The sequence below is a fragment of the Apis cerana genome, linkage group LG1 (genome assembly GCF_029169275.1).
Source record: "Apis cerana isolate GH-2021 linkage group LG1, AcerK_1.0, whole genome shotgun sequence".
NCBI classification, from domain to species: Eukaryota; Metazoa; Arthropoda; class Insecta; order Hymenoptera; family Apidae; genus Apis; species Apis cerana.
The window spans coordinates 12,324,673-12,346,680 of NC_083852.1; the positions used below are offsets into that span (position 1 = coordinate 12,324,673).

Genomic DNA, 22,008 nt, shown 5'->3' on the forward strand with positions numbered 1-22,008 from the left:
AATAAATCGATTCCTTGTTTCTAGAAATATGTTCTTAGTTTGTTTGTACGATTAAACATAACATTATTTTTACCTGTATATAAAGCTAATTTATTCTTACACGAATATTGTTACAAATTATAAAATTAATTCGATTGGATTCTTATCTGAAAAATTGATAATTATAAGAAATGGCGACTTATTAAAAAATACGAACTCGTCAAGAATTATACAGCGACTAATTAAACTTGATATCACCTGCCTCTAGCATTTTTCTATATTTACGTCCCCTCTTCTATTTAACGATCCTGTACGCGGCAGATAAATGAATATAGCGACCGTTAATAACCTCTCTCTATCGAACCGCGGGCGGCAAAATTCCAGAAACACGATTCGATCCGTCCACTCGATGGACGCAACGTTTAAACGAGCAACAAACCAACCCCACCCCGCAATCTCTGTTCCAAAAGCAGCGGCAGCCCGATGAATTATTTAGTACCAGGCCGGCAAACGAGCACGAGCTCCCCCGGCAGCGGAGCCGTGCAACGACCGTGAACGCTCTTTTCTCCCCTCCTCGATCGATCGCGATTAAGAACCGTCTCGATCGAGGGGCTCTCCTCTCTTCTCTAGCTCCGATTGTCAGCGGGCCGGAGGAGTCGAAAGGCGATCGTAAAGGAGGAGGCTGCGGGTCCTTCTCTTCTCCGCGTTCGCATGCTGGCTCGTAAAACATATCACGTACGATAGCCACGGCAGCCTATTGCGGTATCGTCGATCGTGCGGCTTTATGGTGCTTGCTCCTCTTGCGATTCCCCTCGGGGGGAATACTCCTCTTCCATCCGTCGTTGCGCGCCAAGAAATTCGTGGAGAGAACAGCGTTGCTGCTCGAGATGTGATCGTGGAATTTTTTGGGATATCGAGTTTTTTATTTCTGGTATAAGTTTTTTAAAATTGGCTTAAACGATGTGCGGTTTAATTGAGATTATTTCTTACAGCAGCTACGATTTTAATTAATTTAATTTAATTCTTATTGTTTTTGTTTAATAGACGTTTCTTTTCTTTGGAATATTTTGGAAATAAGCGTAAAGAATTTTGGAGGATGTTAGTTTTTCCTTTCGATTCGAGTCGTATATGTAAAATTAAATGGAAAGATGGCGAAAATAATTATCGATGAATTTTGATTTAATTTTAATTTCATGCATCTTTTTAAATTGTTCAGAAATTAAATTCGTAAAAAAAATTGATTAATCGTGAATAAAAAATGGAAATGGATAAACAATCAGTACGGTGATGAAATAATTTGAGAATGATGTAATTTCGATGAATCGATGAAAAGTTAATGACGAGTCGAGAAAATTTCTGAAAAATACGCAAAACTTATTTCATCCATAAATGGAATTACGCGGAAAACTTGGAGTCTGAACCATGAGACGATCATCGCAACGGAATTCCGTGGTTGAATGTGGCTAGACGTTTAATAACATGCGTCATGAATATATATATATATATATACGAAAGTATATGCAATTAAAGTCTCGCAACAACGGCTTAAATATCAGATATTCACGTCATCACGTATATACGTTTTGTAAATGTATATAAATAACATTGGAAGCGAAAGATTTCTCATAAGACGTGAAAAGTTTCTTTAAGAAAGGGCGGTATTCCATTAAGATATTAGTGTTTATTTTGGAAAATGAAAAATATTTCAATACAAAAATTTTGAGAGTATTTCTTGCTAGAAAATAAATTATCCAGCTTTTACAATTAATTACAGATAATTTTATTCGAAGCATCTTAAAATTTACTTCAACAGAAAAATTAAATCGATTCGATAAATCATTGTGAATGATTTAAAATTTACGAAATTTTAATAGCTAATCATGTCTGAAGAATCGATATATTTATATTTCCAGCAAAGATATTCGTCATATCCATTTTTCATCCCTTAAATTTCTCATTATTACGCGTAAACAATGATGGATTAACTATCGTTCACTTTCACTTTATTTATTTATATCGAAACAATCGAACAGAATGCAAATTAATAGTCCAATCGTTTCCCACGATTATCCAAGACAATCGAACGCCGTTTTCACCTGGCGCATCCCCCAATCGGGCACGCGGAAGGTCGCCAGGGTTGCGAAAGTTTCTGGTCGTTACGCGTGCGTGTCCATTATCGTCGATATCTTTCAGTAGCGAGGAGGAAAGCGGCGAGTGTGTACTATCGTGCCATTGGAATCCGCCGACGAAAGCTAACAGTGTCATAATGACCCCATGAGCGGAACACGATCACCATAAATCAGCGTACCGGTTACGCGGGATTCATTAGCGTTTTTCCTCGTTTGTCACTTTTCTTTTTTTTTTTTTACTTTATCTTCTGGCGGCACTCAGTGGGAAAGCGCAAAACCGATATAACGGCAGTCTATCAACCGAGGATTATTTATCGATCGAAGCAAAATAATAATTATCCGTGAATTTTCTTTTTTTTTTTTTTGTGGAAATGAAATTATATCGGTTATCTAAATTCGAATAAAATTGTAAATTATGCGTTTAAATTATAATGAGTCAGCTTATCATTATTTGTATATCAAGAATAGATCGAAAGTAATAATTGGGTGCTGATTTTTGCGGAACTTTGCAAGTTTAAAGGACGATCAAAAGTAGATTCTTTTTTAGTCGCGATAATCGAAGAATTAATTTGGAATTGGTCGGAGGAAAAATTTTTAATGTTTTCTGAGAAAATCGTATAAAAATGTCGATATACTTATTTTAATAGATAAAAATGTCATTAATTATTGGAAAAAATCACAAATCCAATCTTCGATTAATGTATCCGAGATATGTTTCAACGTTTCGATAATCGACATACTTATGATTTGATTAATGCGATTGTTGAAATTTTGCTTCCGTAGAACATATATATTAAGAAGGATATCTCTCTCGTTTTAACAAAATTAGTTAAATCTTACGGAGAACATGATTAACAAGCATAAGAATGATAAATCATAGAAAGCTGTCTTACAATTGTACACATGTTTGAACTCCTGTCGATTCTAATATTCATACAGTTGTCCATTGCGTAAGATACTTCAAGTTCTGAACAGTAATAGAAGGACACTTTCAACAATTAATCAATAATAAAACGAACATGCAGACGTATCGATGAAAAACATTTTTAACGGATAGTTATCGCGTTACCGAGAAAATTTGTCCCACATTTTCCATTCCACAGTGAAAGATTTACTTCGCTTAAATTATATTCGATATACACTGAGATATAGCATATGAAAATAGCACATACGTTTTGAGAAATTCATCAATCGATATTTAAAAAAAGAAAAAAAAATAACGTTGATTTTTGAAAGAATAATTTGTACATTTTTTAGAATCTTTAATCGTAATTCATTTACACTCGATATATATTGTATCTGATATATTGATATATACTTAATTTAAAATAACGCGAAATTATTATTAGCACAGCTCTATTTTCCGTTAATTGGAGTTAATTATAATACTCGATCCTTGTGTAAAGAAAGCATTGCGTCTATTAAATTGCAGGGATTCCATTTACCGTATCGAAATCGTAGTGATAGGAAATCGTCTCTCGTTAATTACCGGTTGTCGCGATTTATCTGCTCAATTTTCACTTTTAAAGATCCTTTTTTTAGATCCTGTGTGAAGAAGTAAAAAAAAATCATAGTGTGCTTGTATGAATAAGAGATTATACTCCTCGCACGTATCGAGGGTGAAATGGTGAAAGTTGTAGACTTTTATATCGCCTGTAGAATACAACGGATCGCGAAAGATTTTTATCGAATAAAATAGGGAAAATAGGGAACAATTTACAAGAAATGATACGATTTCTTGATTACAATCTCGTATATATATTATATAGTAAACTTAAACAATTAAAACATTAAAAAATTTAAACGTATAAAATGTACATGATCTGTAAAAATATAATACAATTTACGAGCTACTTTTGGACTGATTCTATGAAACAACTTTATCTAAACAAACTTCTAAGCGAATTTTAATTAATAAATAGGCCTGATTTAATAATTTTGGTCTTTAGAATCAAAGATATCCTATAAATATATTAACATGTTACGCTATATTACCGTGTTTAAAATTTAAAATTTAAAAAAACTTTTTAATGAATCTTCGTTACGAGATGCTCGATTAATCGCACGCGACAGCGCGACAGTCGACGCATGCGCGAGTCGGTAGATACAGATGTCGCTACTCTGATACAGTTGACTCGCATCCCAACAACCGGAGCAGTGCAAATCTATCCATGCATTTGCCACCTCGTCGCATATCGCTCCACGATGGGAAGTCACGACATTTGCCAAGATTGCAAGACGATAGGATCGTGGGGGATCTCCGTGGCCGATCCAATTGCGCACCTGACCGCATTTTCTGCATGAGTTATGGACGCGCATCAATCCTTTTAACCATGCCCCTCCCCCCACTCGTTCACCGATCGTCCCGCGTCTCTTAACCACCCTTCGTCCCTCGTCGCTATCTCGCTCTTCCCCGCGGGACTATGATCTGGAACTGTAGTTTGTCGACCCACTTCCGAGATCGTATCTTCTCGAGCCTCTCTTTTTCTACCGTTCCTTTTCATTCCGCGCTCTTTCTTCTCTTCTATCGAATCGCGAGTTATTTCTTCTCTTTTCTTTTGTTTTTGTTTTGTTTTTTCCGAAGGTTAAGCAAAATCCTGTTGCGTTACTTGAGATACTGAGACGTATTTTTAATATTTTATAATTAATTTTTTATAATTAATAGATTTGAGATTATTCTATATTTATATCTATATTCGCGCAAGTGGTAACACTCGTATAAGAAAATAGTTGGGTTCGTGAAACGCTGTCTTATTTTCTGATCCTTAGGAATAATCGATACTTTGCGAAGTTCTTCGAATAATTAACATGCATAGATATCTGTAAATTTTGCGGTTAAGTGAAATTGCGTGTAGAATTTATACGGGCGGACTACGAAGCGGTCGTTGCTCGAAGTTCCGCATCTAAATACTTATCGAGTAGTTTGCAATTTCAATGGGGAGATCTGTATGCTGATCCACCTGAGCAGGTGTATTAAAAACTTCATGGAATGTTTCGCTTGACAATTATCGTGTTAATGAAGCTACTCTTATCAGAATTTTAAATGAGTTGTAAAGTACAACAACATTGTTCTACATGTTCCTTATCGAACTGCGCGTGATATTTAACTGTAAACCATTCTTATAAATGAACGTGTATTTTTTTTTTTTTTTATGAATTGAATTAAAAATATACATAGATGCAAGGAAGAAACACGCGACTCCGATAAAACAGCATAATCGAATAGTAGATAGGATAAAATTTAGGGATAATTAAAAAGTATTTATGTTATTAAAATAAATTATTTAACACGAAATGAGATTTTTCTTATGGTAAAAAAATTCTCGACCAAGTTCTCGAAAGATCATCTTGTACAAAGAGTAGTTTGTAATATAAGCAAAATTCTATAACTAATGTTTCGATACAAAATTATGATTTCATTTCTTGAACTGTAAGGTTTTTTTTTTTCTTAAAAATCACGCGTCTTCCTTCGTTACACCCTCGGCACATTCAATTCCCGGAGGGATAGAGGTCTTTCGTTGTAAAGGATGTACGAGTTGAACGCGAGGTCATTCAGCAACAACTCGACCTTCTAGGAACTTTGAGATTTACGACAGGATTTTTGCTATTGAAATGGGAAAAAATACCAAAAGACTACGCTGTATTGTCTAATTCGAAAATGATGCCTAAGTCACGTACCATCCGAGTATTGGCATCCAGATGGCAGAAATGCTAGTCCTTTCTTACATAATAGCAATTGTATTGACCGTGTCATAAAATCATGTAACTGAAAATCTTAACAATAATAAAATATACCGTACGCTTTCTCTACGTATAATATTTTTTACTTGTGTATAAAATAATAAAAAATAAGGGAAAAATGGAATATTTAAATTAACATACAAGGAAATAATAACTATTACAAACATCTATCTTTACGACGATCAATTAAAGGAAAATTGGACAAGAGTTACTTTATAACAACTAGTAATACGATACAATCAGATATTCATCCGCGGTTTTAAGTATTTTGGATTTTATTATATTTGTTGAAAAATTGGAATGATAATTGCTACTATAAATAACTGTGTACAAGGTGTTAATATGTTCTTTGTTTTCACAAATTTCAATCTACAACTTATTAAATAAATAAATCTTAATCGATTTTTGTAACTTTTGTAAATATTTTTTTACTTTACTAATAAATTTATACTAATAAATTATTCATATTTTTGATCAAGACCATAATCGTGATCCTATTAATGGAACTCCATATACATATGGAAGTGAAATTAATGTCAAAGTGCGGAGCATCATTTACTAATGGAAAATGAATATTTTATCTTCACGTATATTGGATTTAAATTTAATTCGTAGACTTTTGATAATTTATACATCATACGTTATTAAAATATCGAACGGATATTTAATGGCTGTTTAACAATCTCAAAGAATCATTTATAATATATATCACGGTTTCGTATTCACGTTGAAACGTTAGTCGACCGTGTCAATGATCGATTGAATTTTACTTTCAAGAAACGTTTCTGAGAAATCTAACGATTCGAGTAATCACTAGATCAATGCTAATATTATGAGAAATGTAAAGATTAGATACACATCTGTCTTCGATATTTTTGAATTTAATTACGCTCGTACATTCCTTTCTCTTCTCTCGATCGCTTGTTAATATCTTTAAAATCTTGGATGAAATCCCTAATATAATGTCACATCAAAGTATCAAAGTAGTTTCTCGATAGGCTCGGTGTTCCATTGGGACGTAAACCGCCCAACAAACGTTGAACCGACTTTCGAGCGTACACGCGAGCGAAATAGTAGTAAAAATTTAGTTTCCCAAGATTCCTGGAAGAGGATTCATCGAAGAGACGGAAAGCAAAGAGGACCGGTCCGATGGCTATCGTGCCAGATCCGCTTCATCTTGTTCCGCCGCTCGTATCCGTATTTATTGAATTTACGAGCCGTTCTCATGCACGGTAATGATACGTTCACAGCGTCACGGAACAGTTAGTCACGCGTTTCCCTGGGCCGTCGATCGATTCGATAAGCCAGCCGATTTTTCCTCGGCCACATTCGTGATCGCGCGAAGGGACACCGAGAGAGTCTAATTGGACGGTATAAGTAATAGTGTCAAGGTGGATGGGACGATAGGATACAGGCGCGAGTAATATATACGTCCGTTAAAAGCCAATTTTATTCGTTGCTCGCTCGCGGAGAAAACCGTAATTTGCGCGAAAATTTACGTTTCCTATAAAAAGCCGTCAGCCTTCGAGATCGATACCTCGGACGGATCGAGGAAAGCCTGCCTACCCGCCGCCTCGAACGACGTTTTACGATCCATAACTCGGGCCCACCACAAACAAATGTCAACCGTCCAACAGTCCGCGGCGTAACTACCCTCTCGAGAATGGAGGAATCCTCGAGAAGCGGGGAAACCGCGGAAGTAAGGAGGAATTTAACGCATTCCGCGGCCGATACGAAAAAGAAACGCGTTTACGCATTCCTCCATGCGCTTTCCATAGAAAGCGTTGCTTATAGGCGGCGCGAGGAGTCGCTCTCGATTAACCCCCAAGACCGTCCGTCGGGCGAAACGAGTCGCGGATGACACGCGTGGATTTACAATTCGATTGTAAACTGTCCGCGTGAAAGAAACTCTTCCATTCTGAAGCTAGTATCCGCGTTTAGATATTGGTGGTAAAATCGATCGATTTGACGATATTTTTTATTGCGATATTACGATCCTCGTCTTTATTTCACCGGTTCCTTTACTTTAACCGGTTTTCAACATCGAAAAATCTATACGTTTCAAGATCCCATAATGCAAAAGCTTTTTCGTTTCGAATTCTATACTCGAAAAGAAAAATTAATTATCTGAATAATTCAATTTCCATCTTTATTTTAACCGGTTTTCAACATCGAAAAATTTATGCATTTCAAGATCCCATAAGATCCCAAAAGCTTCTAACGTATCGAACTCTATACTCGAAAAGAAAAATTAATGAATGCAGCATTCTGAATAATTCAGTCAATTTTAATCTTTATTTTAACCGGTTATCAACATCGAAAAATCTATGCATTTCAAGATCCCATAAGATCCCAAAAGCTTCTAACGTATCGAAGTCTATACTCGAAAAGAAAAATTAATTATCTGAATAATTCAGTCAATTTCCATCTTTATTTTAACCGGTTTTCAACATCGAAAAATTTATGCATTTCAAGATCCCATAAGATCCCAAAAGCTTCTAACGTATCGAACTCTACATTCGAAAAGAAAACTTAATTATCTGAATAATTCAGTCAATTTCCATCTTTATTTTAACCGGTTTTCAACATCGAAAAATTTACATACATTTCAAAATCCCATAATGCAAAAGCTTCTTCGTATGGAACTCTACACTCGAAAGGAAAAATTAATTATCTGAATGCAGCATTTTGAATAATTCAGTCAATTTCCACTACGTACAAAGAAGGGTATTGTGGCCGGTTCACGTGGCTGCCGACGAAGTGGGTGCGCGAAAAGGGGTCGAGGAACGAGTGAAACGTTTCTCCCTTCTCAAGTGCATACGATAGGGATAAAAATCGCGGGGGAACGGGTTAATTATGGGCCTGCTCTCGTGGGAAGATGTCGAAAAGCGCGTAGGAAGTGTTGATCTTATTTTCTATTAGGATAGAATTAATCATAGTTTTTTTTTAGCATTCAGTGAACGTTTCAGGAGTGATTAAAATTTTAATGGAAAGCCAGGGTGATTTAAGTTTTAGTTATTTAATCGAAGTTTTGGAAGAGGATTTTGAAATATTTATATACTCGTTCAAACTTTTAAAATATAAATTCGGAATAGCTAATCAAATAATGAAGAATGGAAGTATTAATTAAGTTTAAATCTAATTGGATTAACTTTAGAAAAATTACTCTATCTTTGAGATACAAAATTTAATTCGCTAAGAAAAATCCAACTTAAATCTTGTTATAACTTAATCCAAATTTAGATCCAAAACACGATGTAAATTTATTTCAGAAAGATCGAATAAGTTATATTGCCTGATATCTTTTTAATATTCATCGACAAGGTCCAATTGATTTCTAAATCCTTCGCTCATTTTTCGTACAAGAACGCACACAAAATTCTTCATAATCATACAAGATCACCGGTGTCGCAACAACGTGTCGACTCGAAAAGAGATATAAATTATTCAATTATCCGGCTCGAAGGTCAAAGCGAAACGATCCCGCGGTTGGATCAGGTCGTATCCTCGAGGCGGTTATAATCGGCGCGCGAACGTGTCGACACGACGAATGACTCGTTTCACTCTCCGAGCATGACTCGGAGAAGGAGAAATCGCGACGACACGCCGCCTCACGTGGGAGATGTTGTCAAGCTACCGTGTATCACGATGAGTCACGCGTATGCACGGAATTCATCTCGATAATTCATCTCGTCCCGCTTGAGATTTATATTTCGTCCATACGAACCATTTCCTCGCCATCGAGCTCTGATCTCCCTCTTCTTCCTCCTTGTGATTCCAGCTCGGACGTTACCAAGAATGGATTCACCCTTCTGGTTCGAGGGCACGCTCCTGAATGCATGGAATTTCTCGACAGGATTCTGAAACTCGTCCAGGTAATGTTGTGTCACAATTTTTGCAATATTATGCAGTTTTGTTCGTCGGGAGAGCGAGAGTAATGGATAATGACACGAAGGGGATGGTTGTCGTTTTGCAGGGACGAGTGAACGTTTCTCAGGCGATACTTGTGCACAGTTCTGTCGCCGAGAGCTCGGTCAATTCAGAGTTACCTTTGAGCTGCGTCAAGGTGAGCAAGACCAATTTGATGATTTCTTTTATCATGATATATCTGTATCTTTTGATTAATTATATTTTCTTATTGGAAGGAATTATTTCTTCCTCTCTGGTTTAATTTTTAATTTTATCGATAATTGAATAATTTAAAATTTAATGTTTCTATTTTGTTGTCAATTATTGGTGGTAAAATTTTATTTTACCTTAAAAAGGAACGATATAACATAATTTTCTTCGCAAGTAAATAAAAGGAAATAAATTTTCACACAGTTAAACATCAATGAATAAACGTAATTCACCGATATTATCATCGATATTTCTATCCATTTAGATGAATTAATGTCCCCAATTGATCCAAATTAATTATATATATTAAATAAAAGCATTAATATTCCAATGGACGATGTACTTGAGCCGTGCACACATGTCTTTCACAAAGGTCAAAGGATTGAACAATAATCCTTCAATTATTGTTTGCTCGATGCCATACTGGAAACATTATTCTTCTATTGGTCGCAAACATTTCGTCGAGACGTTTCTATTGCTCTTTCTTCTCGAGCACGATTTTCGAAGACACGTTTGTAAGAATCGTTTCTCTTGTCGGACTTGTTAAAAAGGTTTTTTTCGATTTTGCTTTCAGACGACCGTCGTTGACGAGGGCGCTTTGAGAGAACATATTCCCAGGCTGGAGCGGAGCCACGATCAGACGCAATGGATTGCGTTTTATAAGGTAAACTAAAAATTTTATTCGCTTTCTATTTTCGAAGATTTTTCTTTCGTTTATACGTAGAAAAGTAAGGAAATGTAATAATACAAAAATACCCTGATCGTGAATTATATAAGAAAAATATTGTATTATATATTTATATGTATACGTTAGATTTTCTGTAGTTATCGATAATTTAATATTAATTATTATATTAATAATTATATTTAATTTAATATTTTGAAAGGTTTGGAGATTCATTTAAATTGAATTTTTCATTATCGTTCGTCATTTATCTTTCAAAGTATGAGAATCTTAATTACCTTGTAAAATTCTTTAGTTGAATTAATATGGTTTTTTGTAGTTTATTTGGTGAGATATTCCGTCAAAAATTCGAATATAAATACTCATTTAAAGAAAACGAAGATGGAAATAAAATATTACGCGAAGAAAAGTAATCTTTAGATAAAACTGTTTACTGTTTAATTCATTTTAAAATCGCTCAAGAGATATCCAAGGTAATTTTTTATCACGAATTTTGTATATTAAATTCGTATATCCGTTTCCAAATTTTGCACAAGAAAAAATATATTTATTTATTTCGTATCAAATTACTATCCTTTTATCACGTTTTAACCAAAGAAAAAGGGCAATATCGACAAATTACGTAAATTCTTCTTTACAACGAGATTCCCTGACATCTCAGAAAGCAAAGAAAAAAGTGATTCTCCCGTATATTCAATCCCCTTCCACCCAAACCACTCTCTCAATACCTCGAAACCCTCACCTTCGAGTTTTAAACACCCTAACAAGCAAGCAGTTGAGCGAGTGACAGCCAAGTCGGGGCAAGCTCGTCCGTCTGAATCGAGAGTCGCGACAAATTGCTTCCGAAAATGATCACGCCTCGACAGTGTGTCCCATCATATGAGAGAACGAGGGGAAAAAAGAGATGGAGGGGACTAGCGATGGAGTCAAATTCAACACGTAAATTTAAATCAAACCGTTCTTCTTGTTTTCATCGATATCGCCTTCGACGAATAAAGTATCGTTTCTTTTTTTTTATTTCCGAACAATTTCATCTACAAACGGTCTCTTCTGCTCAATGTTCTACATTTATACCATCGAATTACCATTCCATTTGAACGAGCATCGTAATTGCGAGTCGCAAGGAAAATTCAAACAAAGAGAGTTTGAATTTGAACAACAATTCGAATCCGGTATCGCGAGATACTCGATCCCATCACTGAATCGGGCCACGAATTTGGCCGAGCCGGTTGACTGAATCACGACAGTGATTCGGCAGGTTGGATGAAAAATGGTTGGGCGATCGTGAGCGGAATAATTGTATCGGGTCCCTGGAGCCGCGGCGCAATTATTGTCGAGGAATTTATCCCGGTGGCACTGACCGATGTTACCAATTTATCCGTGGCTCTCAACCCACGGCCAAACCGCTTAATGACGTTTTAATGGGTCCCGTTAAAGGGCGGAGGGGGAGGGAGAAAAGAGAGACACGTCTTCACCTGCTACCGTGATCGCGACTGGACACGAATCTCTTTTTTTTTTTTTTTTTCCCCTCGTTGATGCGCTTTATTTGAGGAGTTGATGGACGAATTGTTTTCTTGGCGAGTGTGTATAGTTAGGTGTATTTTTTGAATTAATAATTTTGTATGATCATACGTTATTATGTTTGATTTGGACTCGGTTTTTATGAGTGATTCGTTATTTCTTGGCAATTGTGTGATGTGCAATTAACTGTTTTTTTTTTCTTTAAGTAGCACAATTTTGGTTAATTATAATTACGGTTGTTGTATCTGATTTCAGTTCTCCTGGATAAGTGAATGTTTCTTGGGAATTGTAATAATGTACAATTAAGGATATAGGGTTTTCTGAATTAGCATAATAATATGATATTTAGGATCAAGAAATTCAAATTAGATTGTTCATCCTTCTTCGCTGCAAAAAATATTCATACACACTTTTACTTTCCAATGAATTCTTCCTTTCCTTTTTTCTTTTTGTCGTACTTAATTTTCGTCAACATCAAATTTTCATAATCGTATGAAAATATCATTGAAATACGATAATCATTTATTCCGCGTATATTAATTAACATACACGAACGAATTAGTTTCTTAATTTTTATTTCAATAATGGATTCAAATTCCTTTTCTAAAACAAGATTATAAATTATTGTACGCGTCGTCCTTGGTGGGCCAATTATCTCTGCCATTGTGGTAAATAGCGCAATAACGAATCGGTCGGCAAAGCGACACGGATTCGAGTCTTGGCTGGCTCGACACAACGGTTATTCGCGACCTTGCGGACGATAATCGATCGGGAAACGTTGCAAAGGAGAAAATTTCGCCTGTGGAAAATGTTCATAAATAACGGTCGAGCCGGCGATCATCGTCGAGATAGCCGCTCTATAACGTAGCTGCAGGATTCTTCAGAAAGTAAGGACTCGTCTTCCACGTTCTTCGGCCGGCTGCCTCTTTCTCGAGGAATCCCGGGAACGCGTGGTATCGAATAGCAGCTTTGTCGTTGTGCACGTTCGAAAATCCTGCAAAAGCTTTCACGGTGCTGAAGAATCGTCCATCCGGTTGTCATAACGTCATTATGAGGAAGACGAAGACGAGGAATTGAATGGTGGGAGTGATTGATAAGTAGAGAACACGTGTTCGAATTAATGGTCGGAAGAATAATTTATGGTCTTTCGTGTTAAGAACTTTCGTTCGCTTTTTTTATCTTGAGCATTGTCGGGAAGCGAAAAGAAGGCTCCTAGAATGCCGGGATGTATCACTTGCAAAAGTTAATGAGACGTCTGGTGACGAGAATCGTAACTAAAGATATTATATATATTCAGGGTGTTGATATGTCAAGTGTTTGGAAAAGCAGTCAATTTTAAAAGAGAGATAAAAATAACAGATCAATTTTAAAACGTTTTCTGAGTACATGATAAATGATTCTGAATAATTCTAATCTTCATTCTAATCTTCCAATTGCTCTCGACGATAAATCATTCCAGATCTGTTAGATTTTTTCAACTTTAACTGTTATTTGAACAATGACGAAGATTCGAGAAATCGTGTAAAAAGTTAAGAAGAATCATTATCTAACGGTTGATTTATCGTTGAATTACATAATTTGTATTATTTGAAAGATTCAGAAGCCAATCGATAATTATACATTCACGATACATTCTTTGAGAATGATTTACAATAATCTTTTTATCGTCGAAACTTTCGATTGACAAATCAATTAAGTAACTTGAATAGTTTAGCCACTTATGAGTAGAAATTTTCAGAAAATATGATTTATATTGATTGACTTTTATAACTCTTTATTTATAAATTGATTACATCATTGTCTCTCGTATTATTATAATATAATGAACCAAACATATCACGGTGAATGTGAATTTTTCTTTTTTTCCGGATATTGTATGTATGTGTAAATAACCTTTGAATATAGAAGAATGCTATTAAGTGATTTCTAATACTACCACGAGGAGAAAAGCAGGCATTTGCACATGAATGATTTTATAGGACTGAAATTTGTCATAGATCGTATCTATTACAATAAGTCAATTGGCCATATTGTAATTATTCCTTGCTAGTTTCCTTTACAATTTTTTTAATTCCGAAAGTATCTTTCTTAATTACATATCTTCTCGTTTCGATCCTTTAAAGATTTTTTTCTTTTATGTTAAAAAATTTAATGATCGTAGCAAGGCCAAACATAATATTATTCCGTTCAAAATATTAGCATCTAGCATAATTATCAAATACAAATCGATCGAATTATTCGAAAATTAAATCTTCTTCTTACACTTTTCATTTTTACCGCCATTTTTGCAATGCACTCTCTTGCAGGACTACGATGGATTAATGACGGAATGGCAATCGGCTGGTCGCAGGCTCGCCCTCGAAATGTCAGAACTGAAGGAATGCACTACCCTGTCCGGCACGTTGACGCCTCTCGGTCGGCTCCTGACGGATCCTTCATTGAGAAGAACGTCTCGAGATGCTGAGGAAGCGATCGCTTCGCTAGAGGAACGCGCAGCGCCCCTCCTTCATCTCGATTACATTAGGTTAAATAAAAATTCTCTTTCATAATTTTGCTTCTTAAATTTATTTAGAAGAATCGAAAAGTGGTTTCAACTTTGAGACTAACTTTTTGTGAGTACGTACAGGATATATTTATATAGAATGTTAAGTTTAAAACCGAAACGAGAGATGTTCTAGCTCCGTTTCGCTTCATCCAAAACTCAAATTATAATTCAACAAAAAAGTTCCGGTCAACTTTAAATCTATTAACTTATCATACAAAGATTAGCTTCTCCAGAGATTAAATTAAAATTTACACGAGGATCGGTCGAAAATCCTTTCTCTTTGACGTATAAACGCAAATTGGATTCTGATAAAATGGCTCACTAATTGGTACAAAAAATAATACACTTGCGCGTAATTTAAGTATTTTAACAAAAGAAAGATGTATACGTTCACTTTAAGTTCCTAATCGTGATAGTTTCCAAGAATTAAAATCATCCGATTTCCATTCTCGTCATCCTCCTCGAGAATTCTCCTCGCTTCTTAGCTTAACGAAACTCGGCGGAAGAAGGTTGTCGGGACGCGAATATGCTTACATATTTCCACGTGGACATGGAAACCGTGCGAGGGGGAGGGGCGTTTTATAACGAAGACGATAATGTCCGTGTCGTGTTAGCGCCCACTCGCGGAGCCGAAGGGACGAGCGGCGTTCGATGTTTCGTTAGCGATAAGCCAGCCACCAGAGGGAATTCCTAACGGTGCGTCACCGATTACGACGCCTCCCTTTTATCTTTCCAGATTGTCGGTGAAACGGGCACGGAGGTTGGTGGAGGAGGTCGGGAACGCAGCCACCAGGCTCGAATCGTCGTTCGAGTCCCGCCGCGCGACTATAAGGAATCTCGCGGTTCTCAGGAGTATCGAGGACCAGGCGCACGAGGTGAGTGATAATTTTAATCAATTTTCTTCGAGGAAGGATTCAGATTTTGAAGACCGAAAAGTTTTTTGTCAACCTTTTTCTCTTTCTCGCTGCACGTGGGATCTGAGAAATTTTAGAATAATTATAAAAAGCATTAAGTAGACATTAAATATTGAGAATTTTGGAAAACGAGGACGCAAACACTTTTTGTGTCGGTCAAAGTTTCACGAATAATCGAGTCAAGGAGAAGATCGTAACAAAATGTATCGCAACTTTTACTTTCACCACGAAAAATCTCGTTCTCTCGTTCCTTGGCTTCGAACGTGACTGCTTCCCCTCCTCCCCTCTCACGCATGGAAATCGCGAGCGCGTGTTTAGCCGTGTTTCCGATTCGACACGCGGCGTTATCGCGGGGGAGTGTTTGCACATAACCGAGCATAATCGATAATGGAACGTCGGCGCGTCGTTAAACGGCCGTCGACTGGATCTGCCGCTGTGGGAATCGGCCGATTATACCGCTGGATCGCGGAAGGAGGCTCGAGTTTCGTAATTCCGCGACCAAGAGATGGATTGGATTGGTTGCGAGGTGGACAACAGGGTCCCCAGGGAATTGGTCGCCTGGAGCGTGGTGAAACTTGTGGCCATCTGTGAAATAATAGAGGGATGTATGCTTTAATTTGCACAATAAGTTACTCTATTTGGGTATTGTGCGTTATTAACAATCTACGTGAAATATATTTATTTAGTTATTTAGTAGTAACTCGATTATATCATACATTATATCTTGTTAAAAGAAACTTTTTTAAGAGTTTAGTTTCTTAATATAATAATGTTGAAACCATGACGTAATTATTCAAATGGACGAATTATTAATATCAGGATAATTGAGAAATGTAATTTAATTATGTTTGTATAAAAATCGATATTAATGTCAACTCGACTCACTTTTCCTAATCTCAGTGTTTCTTGACAAGATTTAAATTTTCCGAAACGAATACTAGAATAAATTATTTTTATTACACGCTCCTCCTCTGCTTGTTCGCAATAACGTTTCGTAATCTAAAAATTCTCGATTAATGAGCAAACGAAATGTCTTATTTGCAATGGCTCGTTGTATCATGCTAATTAAACGTGCAATCAGTTTGTCGTACGCACGTCGACAAACATGTGTCCCGACACGATCCGCGCGCACATGCACGTGACGGCTCACGTTCCTGCCGGAAACACGTAATCATGCGTAATGTAATTGCGTCGACGATTCAAAATCGCCTTAGGAATCGAACGTAGAAACTGGAATTTAGCGAAAATGTGCCTCGCTTGTGACGCAACATCTTTGAGTGAAACCTGCGTTACGGATTCTAGGGAATTTCTAGGGATTAATTCAACGTTTCGTCTTTCTTTTTTCCCCCTAACTTCGGTAGAAATAGAGTCGACGAATCATTCAACGCGATGAAAATAATAACAACGATGAGCGAAATCTTATCGAATTAAGAATTTTCAATAGAAAATCATGAAGCGATTTGTTGTATATTTATTCAATCTCTCTAGTTATCGATTTTTAGGTATTGTTTTCGTAGGTATTTTAATAAAAAAATCGAGATGGAAGTAGAAGGGGGAGTAACGTTGGCCTTATTGCCGGAAGATTCGCACGGTCGTGATTTGAACAGGTTAATATCGAACATTTTGAGAAAGTTCTTGACCCCTCTAATGACATCATGAGTTACTCACGTGAGCCTCACTGTCTAAAGTTTCCCATCACTTTCTTACAACTTTCATCGAAGCGGTCAGTTGCTTAGTGTCGTTAAGGAGGTCAATAGCATCGATGACCGAAATCTCATCTCGGCTAAGTCTCGTTACGAGATGTTAACTCGTTAATCGTTATTTAATGGAAAAGACGTGACGTGAATATTCATAAGGTATCTGTCCATTATAACAGTACAGGGATACCTTTGTTACGAGGAATTTGAGATATGCTTCAAAGATTTTTGATTTTTCATTCAAAGAACACCGTCGAATGTATCATTAGGAGCGCATTAATTTCCGATTTTTCCTTTATTCTTTTATCTTATTTCGACGCTTTTCCAAAATATTTTCCCCAAGCTTCCGGATTCTTTCATATATATTCGATTCAATCACTTTCATAAACCGACCACTTTTACTCGTCGCTATAAAGTGGATCGTTGAACAGGGAGAATCTTGATAAGCAAACATCTCCCGAATTCATCGTTGCAGCCTTTATACACGGCGAAATGTCTCGCCATATAAGCCGACGTTCGAATCTCGATTCGAAAGGATCTCGCATGATGCCTTTTATTTCGCGTGACGAACAGTGGCGCGCGTTGTTCGACAGGCGCGAGGATTCCTTTGCTTGTTCGGGAAGTGGGTCGTTGCCGACAATTGTTTAATTGTTGGCGAGGGGCGTGGACCGCTTTCACGTTGCGCCTCGACGAAAACGAAAACCGGGAAGAATTGGCCCTTGTTCTCTGACAAGGGTGCGCGTACCAGCGATTCACTTTGATTTTATAATAATTAGTTCAAACTTGTGGAAAGTTTCGATTGTTGAGGATAAGAAAAAGAGAAAAGGATTTTGAATATATTTCTATAATAATAATCTAAAGGAAGGTAAGAAGGAATGAATTCGAGTATAACGATCTGTATGGAAATAATAAAAAGAAAGATTGCATAAATATTTAATATGTGTTTAATTGTTTTATCTTTTCTCTATTTCTTTAAATATCATCCATATTTTTTGGAAATTTTTTAAAATACAGCTACAATATAAACGAATTTATAGTTATCCGCTAATAATTTATAAAAGAAATTACAAAATACATATTTTCTATATCTTCTATGTTAATTAAGCAACTCAAATTAACAGAAATTGAAAGAAAGAAGTAAAGTTTGACTTTTAAACACTTGAAACTCACGCTAGATTATCACTTCCAATAATCGTTTGGAAAAAGAAAAAAGAGAAAATGGCGCGAACTCGTGGACGAGCTCGAGACAGCTCGAAGCGGATCACCTCGGTGCATTCCGTTATTACGCGTTCCACTTCGATCGCAGCAACCACCTTCGTCCTGCCCTCGACGAATGCTCCGCTTGGTCGTCGTCTTCGAGCTCCGTATTTGGTTCACGGAAATAGCGCGCGTGTACCGGGTCGGTTGGCACGAAAAGGATGAGGAGGAGGAGTCGAGGATAAAAAGAAGGAGAGAGAGAGAGAGGAGGAAGGGAAAAAAAGCGTAGGAACGAAGGAGGATCAGAGGCGGACCGATCGGGCTCGAATTAATTGCCGTAACACCGGTTCCTCCCTCTCGACGAGCGCCACGCACGGATTCTCCTCTGTGAGAAAGTATGTTGAATGCATCCTTAACGTTTCTCCAACGTTTCTCCGATCGCGGGGATGCGGTTCGCTTTTTCCTCTGATCTAGATGGATGCTAGTATTCCTTCCTTGAAATATAAAGGAAGGTGATCCGTTCGATTAATCAGATTATTTTAACCTGTTTGATTATTTTTTGGAAAATTGTGAAAGAGTTTTTTGAATGATTCGTTCAACGAAAATATTTTGATCCTTTTTTCCATTTATTTTTACGTATGGAATTTGGAACGACTATTTCGTCAATCGTTTATATAGGATTGATGATTGTAAGAATAATGATTTTTTTTAGTTAATGTAATTTATAAACAGACAAATAGACCTGGGATATCGTTATTTTGATTTATAATATGTTCTTCAAATGTAGGATCACCAGTTTCGTTAAATTTAATTGGAGAAGTTATATCGATAATTGGTTTAGTAGCATGGTTAAAGTTTATAATTATAATTTTAACGTTGTATTGTTTATTTAGATTTATTTATTCAATTTAAAATTAATAATGGTTTATTAATTGAATATTTTATTTTAATAATACGTCGAATTCCTTTAAATTCAATATTTTTAAAATTGTATTTTATTTAATACAAACTTGAATTTAATTTAATTTATCATTTAAATAGTTTAATGAAAATATTACTCTTTCATCAAAAAGAATCTTTTTATTTTGCTTAAAAAAGGATACCATTATCTTGATTTGAATCATGGACGCTATTTAAAATTCGACTCGATATATCACATATGTTGCATTGCATATATCGTGTCGATATATCGTGGAAACACGGCGAAACTCGGCTAGTTTCCCCTTTTGCCCGTGACTTTTACACTCAATTACACGCGATGGATCGAAACCACGTCACGTTTCACGTTTACCCGCACTTTCCACTAACTATCGGTTTGCCAGCCTGCATTAGATGCTTCTTAAGACTGACGATTACGCGGCGTTGCTCGAGATTCGAAATGGAACGCGAAGCTTTCGAAAGGAACCGCCTTCGCAGTGGTCGTCACGCACGGGTCTTCCGATTTTCTGCCGTGCGAATCACGTTGGACGCGCCCAGTTCCCGATAGGGCAAAAAATTGGAAAAATTGAACTTTCACACCGCGATTAGAGCATAAATAATGACGAATAATAATACGAAATGGTATCTCACGTCGCAACATTTTGAACTTTATTTCGAAAATTATTTGCACGTTCAAGGGATAATGCATGAGAGAGAGCTACGTAATAAGAAGATATTAAGGCTTTTATGAAAAGACGCATTCATACAGGATATCTTCTTAATCGGTTCTTTCACCTTTTATTAGATTTAAAAATTCCGTGAAAAATCTTTATCGATACGTACAAACGGAGATTCTTGTTATTAATTGATTATAAGTCTCTAATATTTATTTTTTTAGTAAGAATAATTTTTTCAATAATTATTATTTATAGAATTAGATATATAGATTTGAGAGATTTAAAAATGAATCGATTTTTTTATTTAATAATTTTATTTTTAATTTCAATATATATATATTAATTTTAAGACCAAATATATTATCAATTATTTTAGGTTGAGATGGTTTAGGATTGATTTCTTATTGTTTAGTTATTTATTATATAAAAATAAAAGCTTTTACTTCAGGAATAGTGACTATTATTTTAAATCGATTAGGAGATATTGGATTGTTATTAATTATAGGTCTAATAACATTATATGGTAGATGAAATTTATTATTGTATAAAATAAATGCATTTATAATAATTTTTTTATTATTAATGGCTTTTACAAAAAGTGCTCAAATTCCTTTTTCAACTTGATTACCAATGGCAATAATAGCTCCAACTTCAAATAACAATTTCCATAAGTTTCTATCATTTTGATCATCGGCTTTTATCTACGTAAATTTCACGTTGAAATATATATTTCGAGATAATAATTATCTTACTATAATTTAAATTCGTTCAACAAAATGATTTTTGTATATTATATTTCATTATCGCTTTAACAAATGTAGAAGCAACGAATATATGAATTCTATTACGATATCTATCCATTATTTCAATTCGTTACATTTGATTAAATTTTTCTCGACCTTTACCAATATTAATGGAAACATAATTAATTACGCCATCGCCTAATGCAAATTTCTATGTTTTAATATTATCCAAAGACAGTCGACATATAAAACAAAATGCGTGAAATTGAACAGCTTTCCATCATCTTTAACATATGTGAGATGCACTTCGTGAAAGATTATGGTCAATAACCGCGACATACTCTCAATGATTGAAAAATTCATTTACGAGGAATAATATGGATATGCTTATACAGCGCGGAATACTCGAGGATGATGAGCCCTCGGGAATCGTGGAGCACGTGCTATCCGTATGTTCATCTCGTAATGATAGGAAATATGCCGATTTCGCGGACTATTAGAAGGATCGTTAGCACGAACGTCCTATTTCACGCTTCGACGTCCGTGTCTACAATGATTGTACACGGTGGATTCCATCTCACCTGACATTCGTTCCTTTTTTAAACATTTTCCGTAGAATAGGTTAAAATTCTCTCCAAGATTTTTCGTTGCATCTTATCATTACATTGATATTGATTATTATTGCATCGATCGATAGGCAAGGAGATAATTAAATATATATAAATATATCGTTTATTTCGTCTGCATATCATCTCGTCCAAACTATAAATTTTATTCTATCGGTAATATAGTAATATAGGATAATGTAGGGAACGATCGTTACAACAATTGATTTTTATTACGAATCGATGTAGATGTGAATAATTTTGTATTTAAATTTTATTTATCCTCAAAGTTTATCTTTTCTGTTTAATTTAATTTTACGTAGCGTATAATAGATACAGAAACATTTAATTATTCTTTTCACGATATTATTTCATTCGTATATAGCACATCAACTGTATATTGTTGAAGTTATGGATGTACTAGCATTTCATATTCTTATTTTTCAGCCTTCTTTTTGTCGAATATAACATAAATGTATACATATATAGTAAAAAATGAAAGTTCACCATTTTAAGCACCTAATAAAATGAATTTTAT

The 22,008-nt window shown here is 35.7% G+C and overlaps 1 protein-coding gene across 5 annotated transcripts in view; it reads left to right on the forward strand.

Moving 5' to 3' along the window:
- The window catches only part of LOC107999813 (puratrophin-1), a 323,391-nt gene that overhangs the window by 203,593 nt on the left and 97,790 nt on the right, over positions 1 to 22,008 (forward strand). For all 5 annotated transcript variants that reach the window (XM_062073658.1, XM_062073646.1, XM_062073654.1 and 2 more), the window contains 5 exons: positions 9,631 to 9,724; positions 9,826 to 9,915; positions 10,543 to 10,632; positions 14,481 to 14,698; positions 15,456 to 15,594. In XM_062073658.1, the coding sequence (XP_061929642.1) occupies positions 9,631 to 9,724; positions 9,826 to 9,915; positions 10,543 to 10,632; positions 14,481 to 14,698; positions 15,456 to 15,594 (631 nt within the window). The remainder of the gene's footprint in view (positions 1 to 9,630; positions 9,725 to 9,825; positions 9,916 to 10,542; positions 10,633 to 14,480; positions 14,699 to 15,455; positions 15,595 to 22,008) is intronic.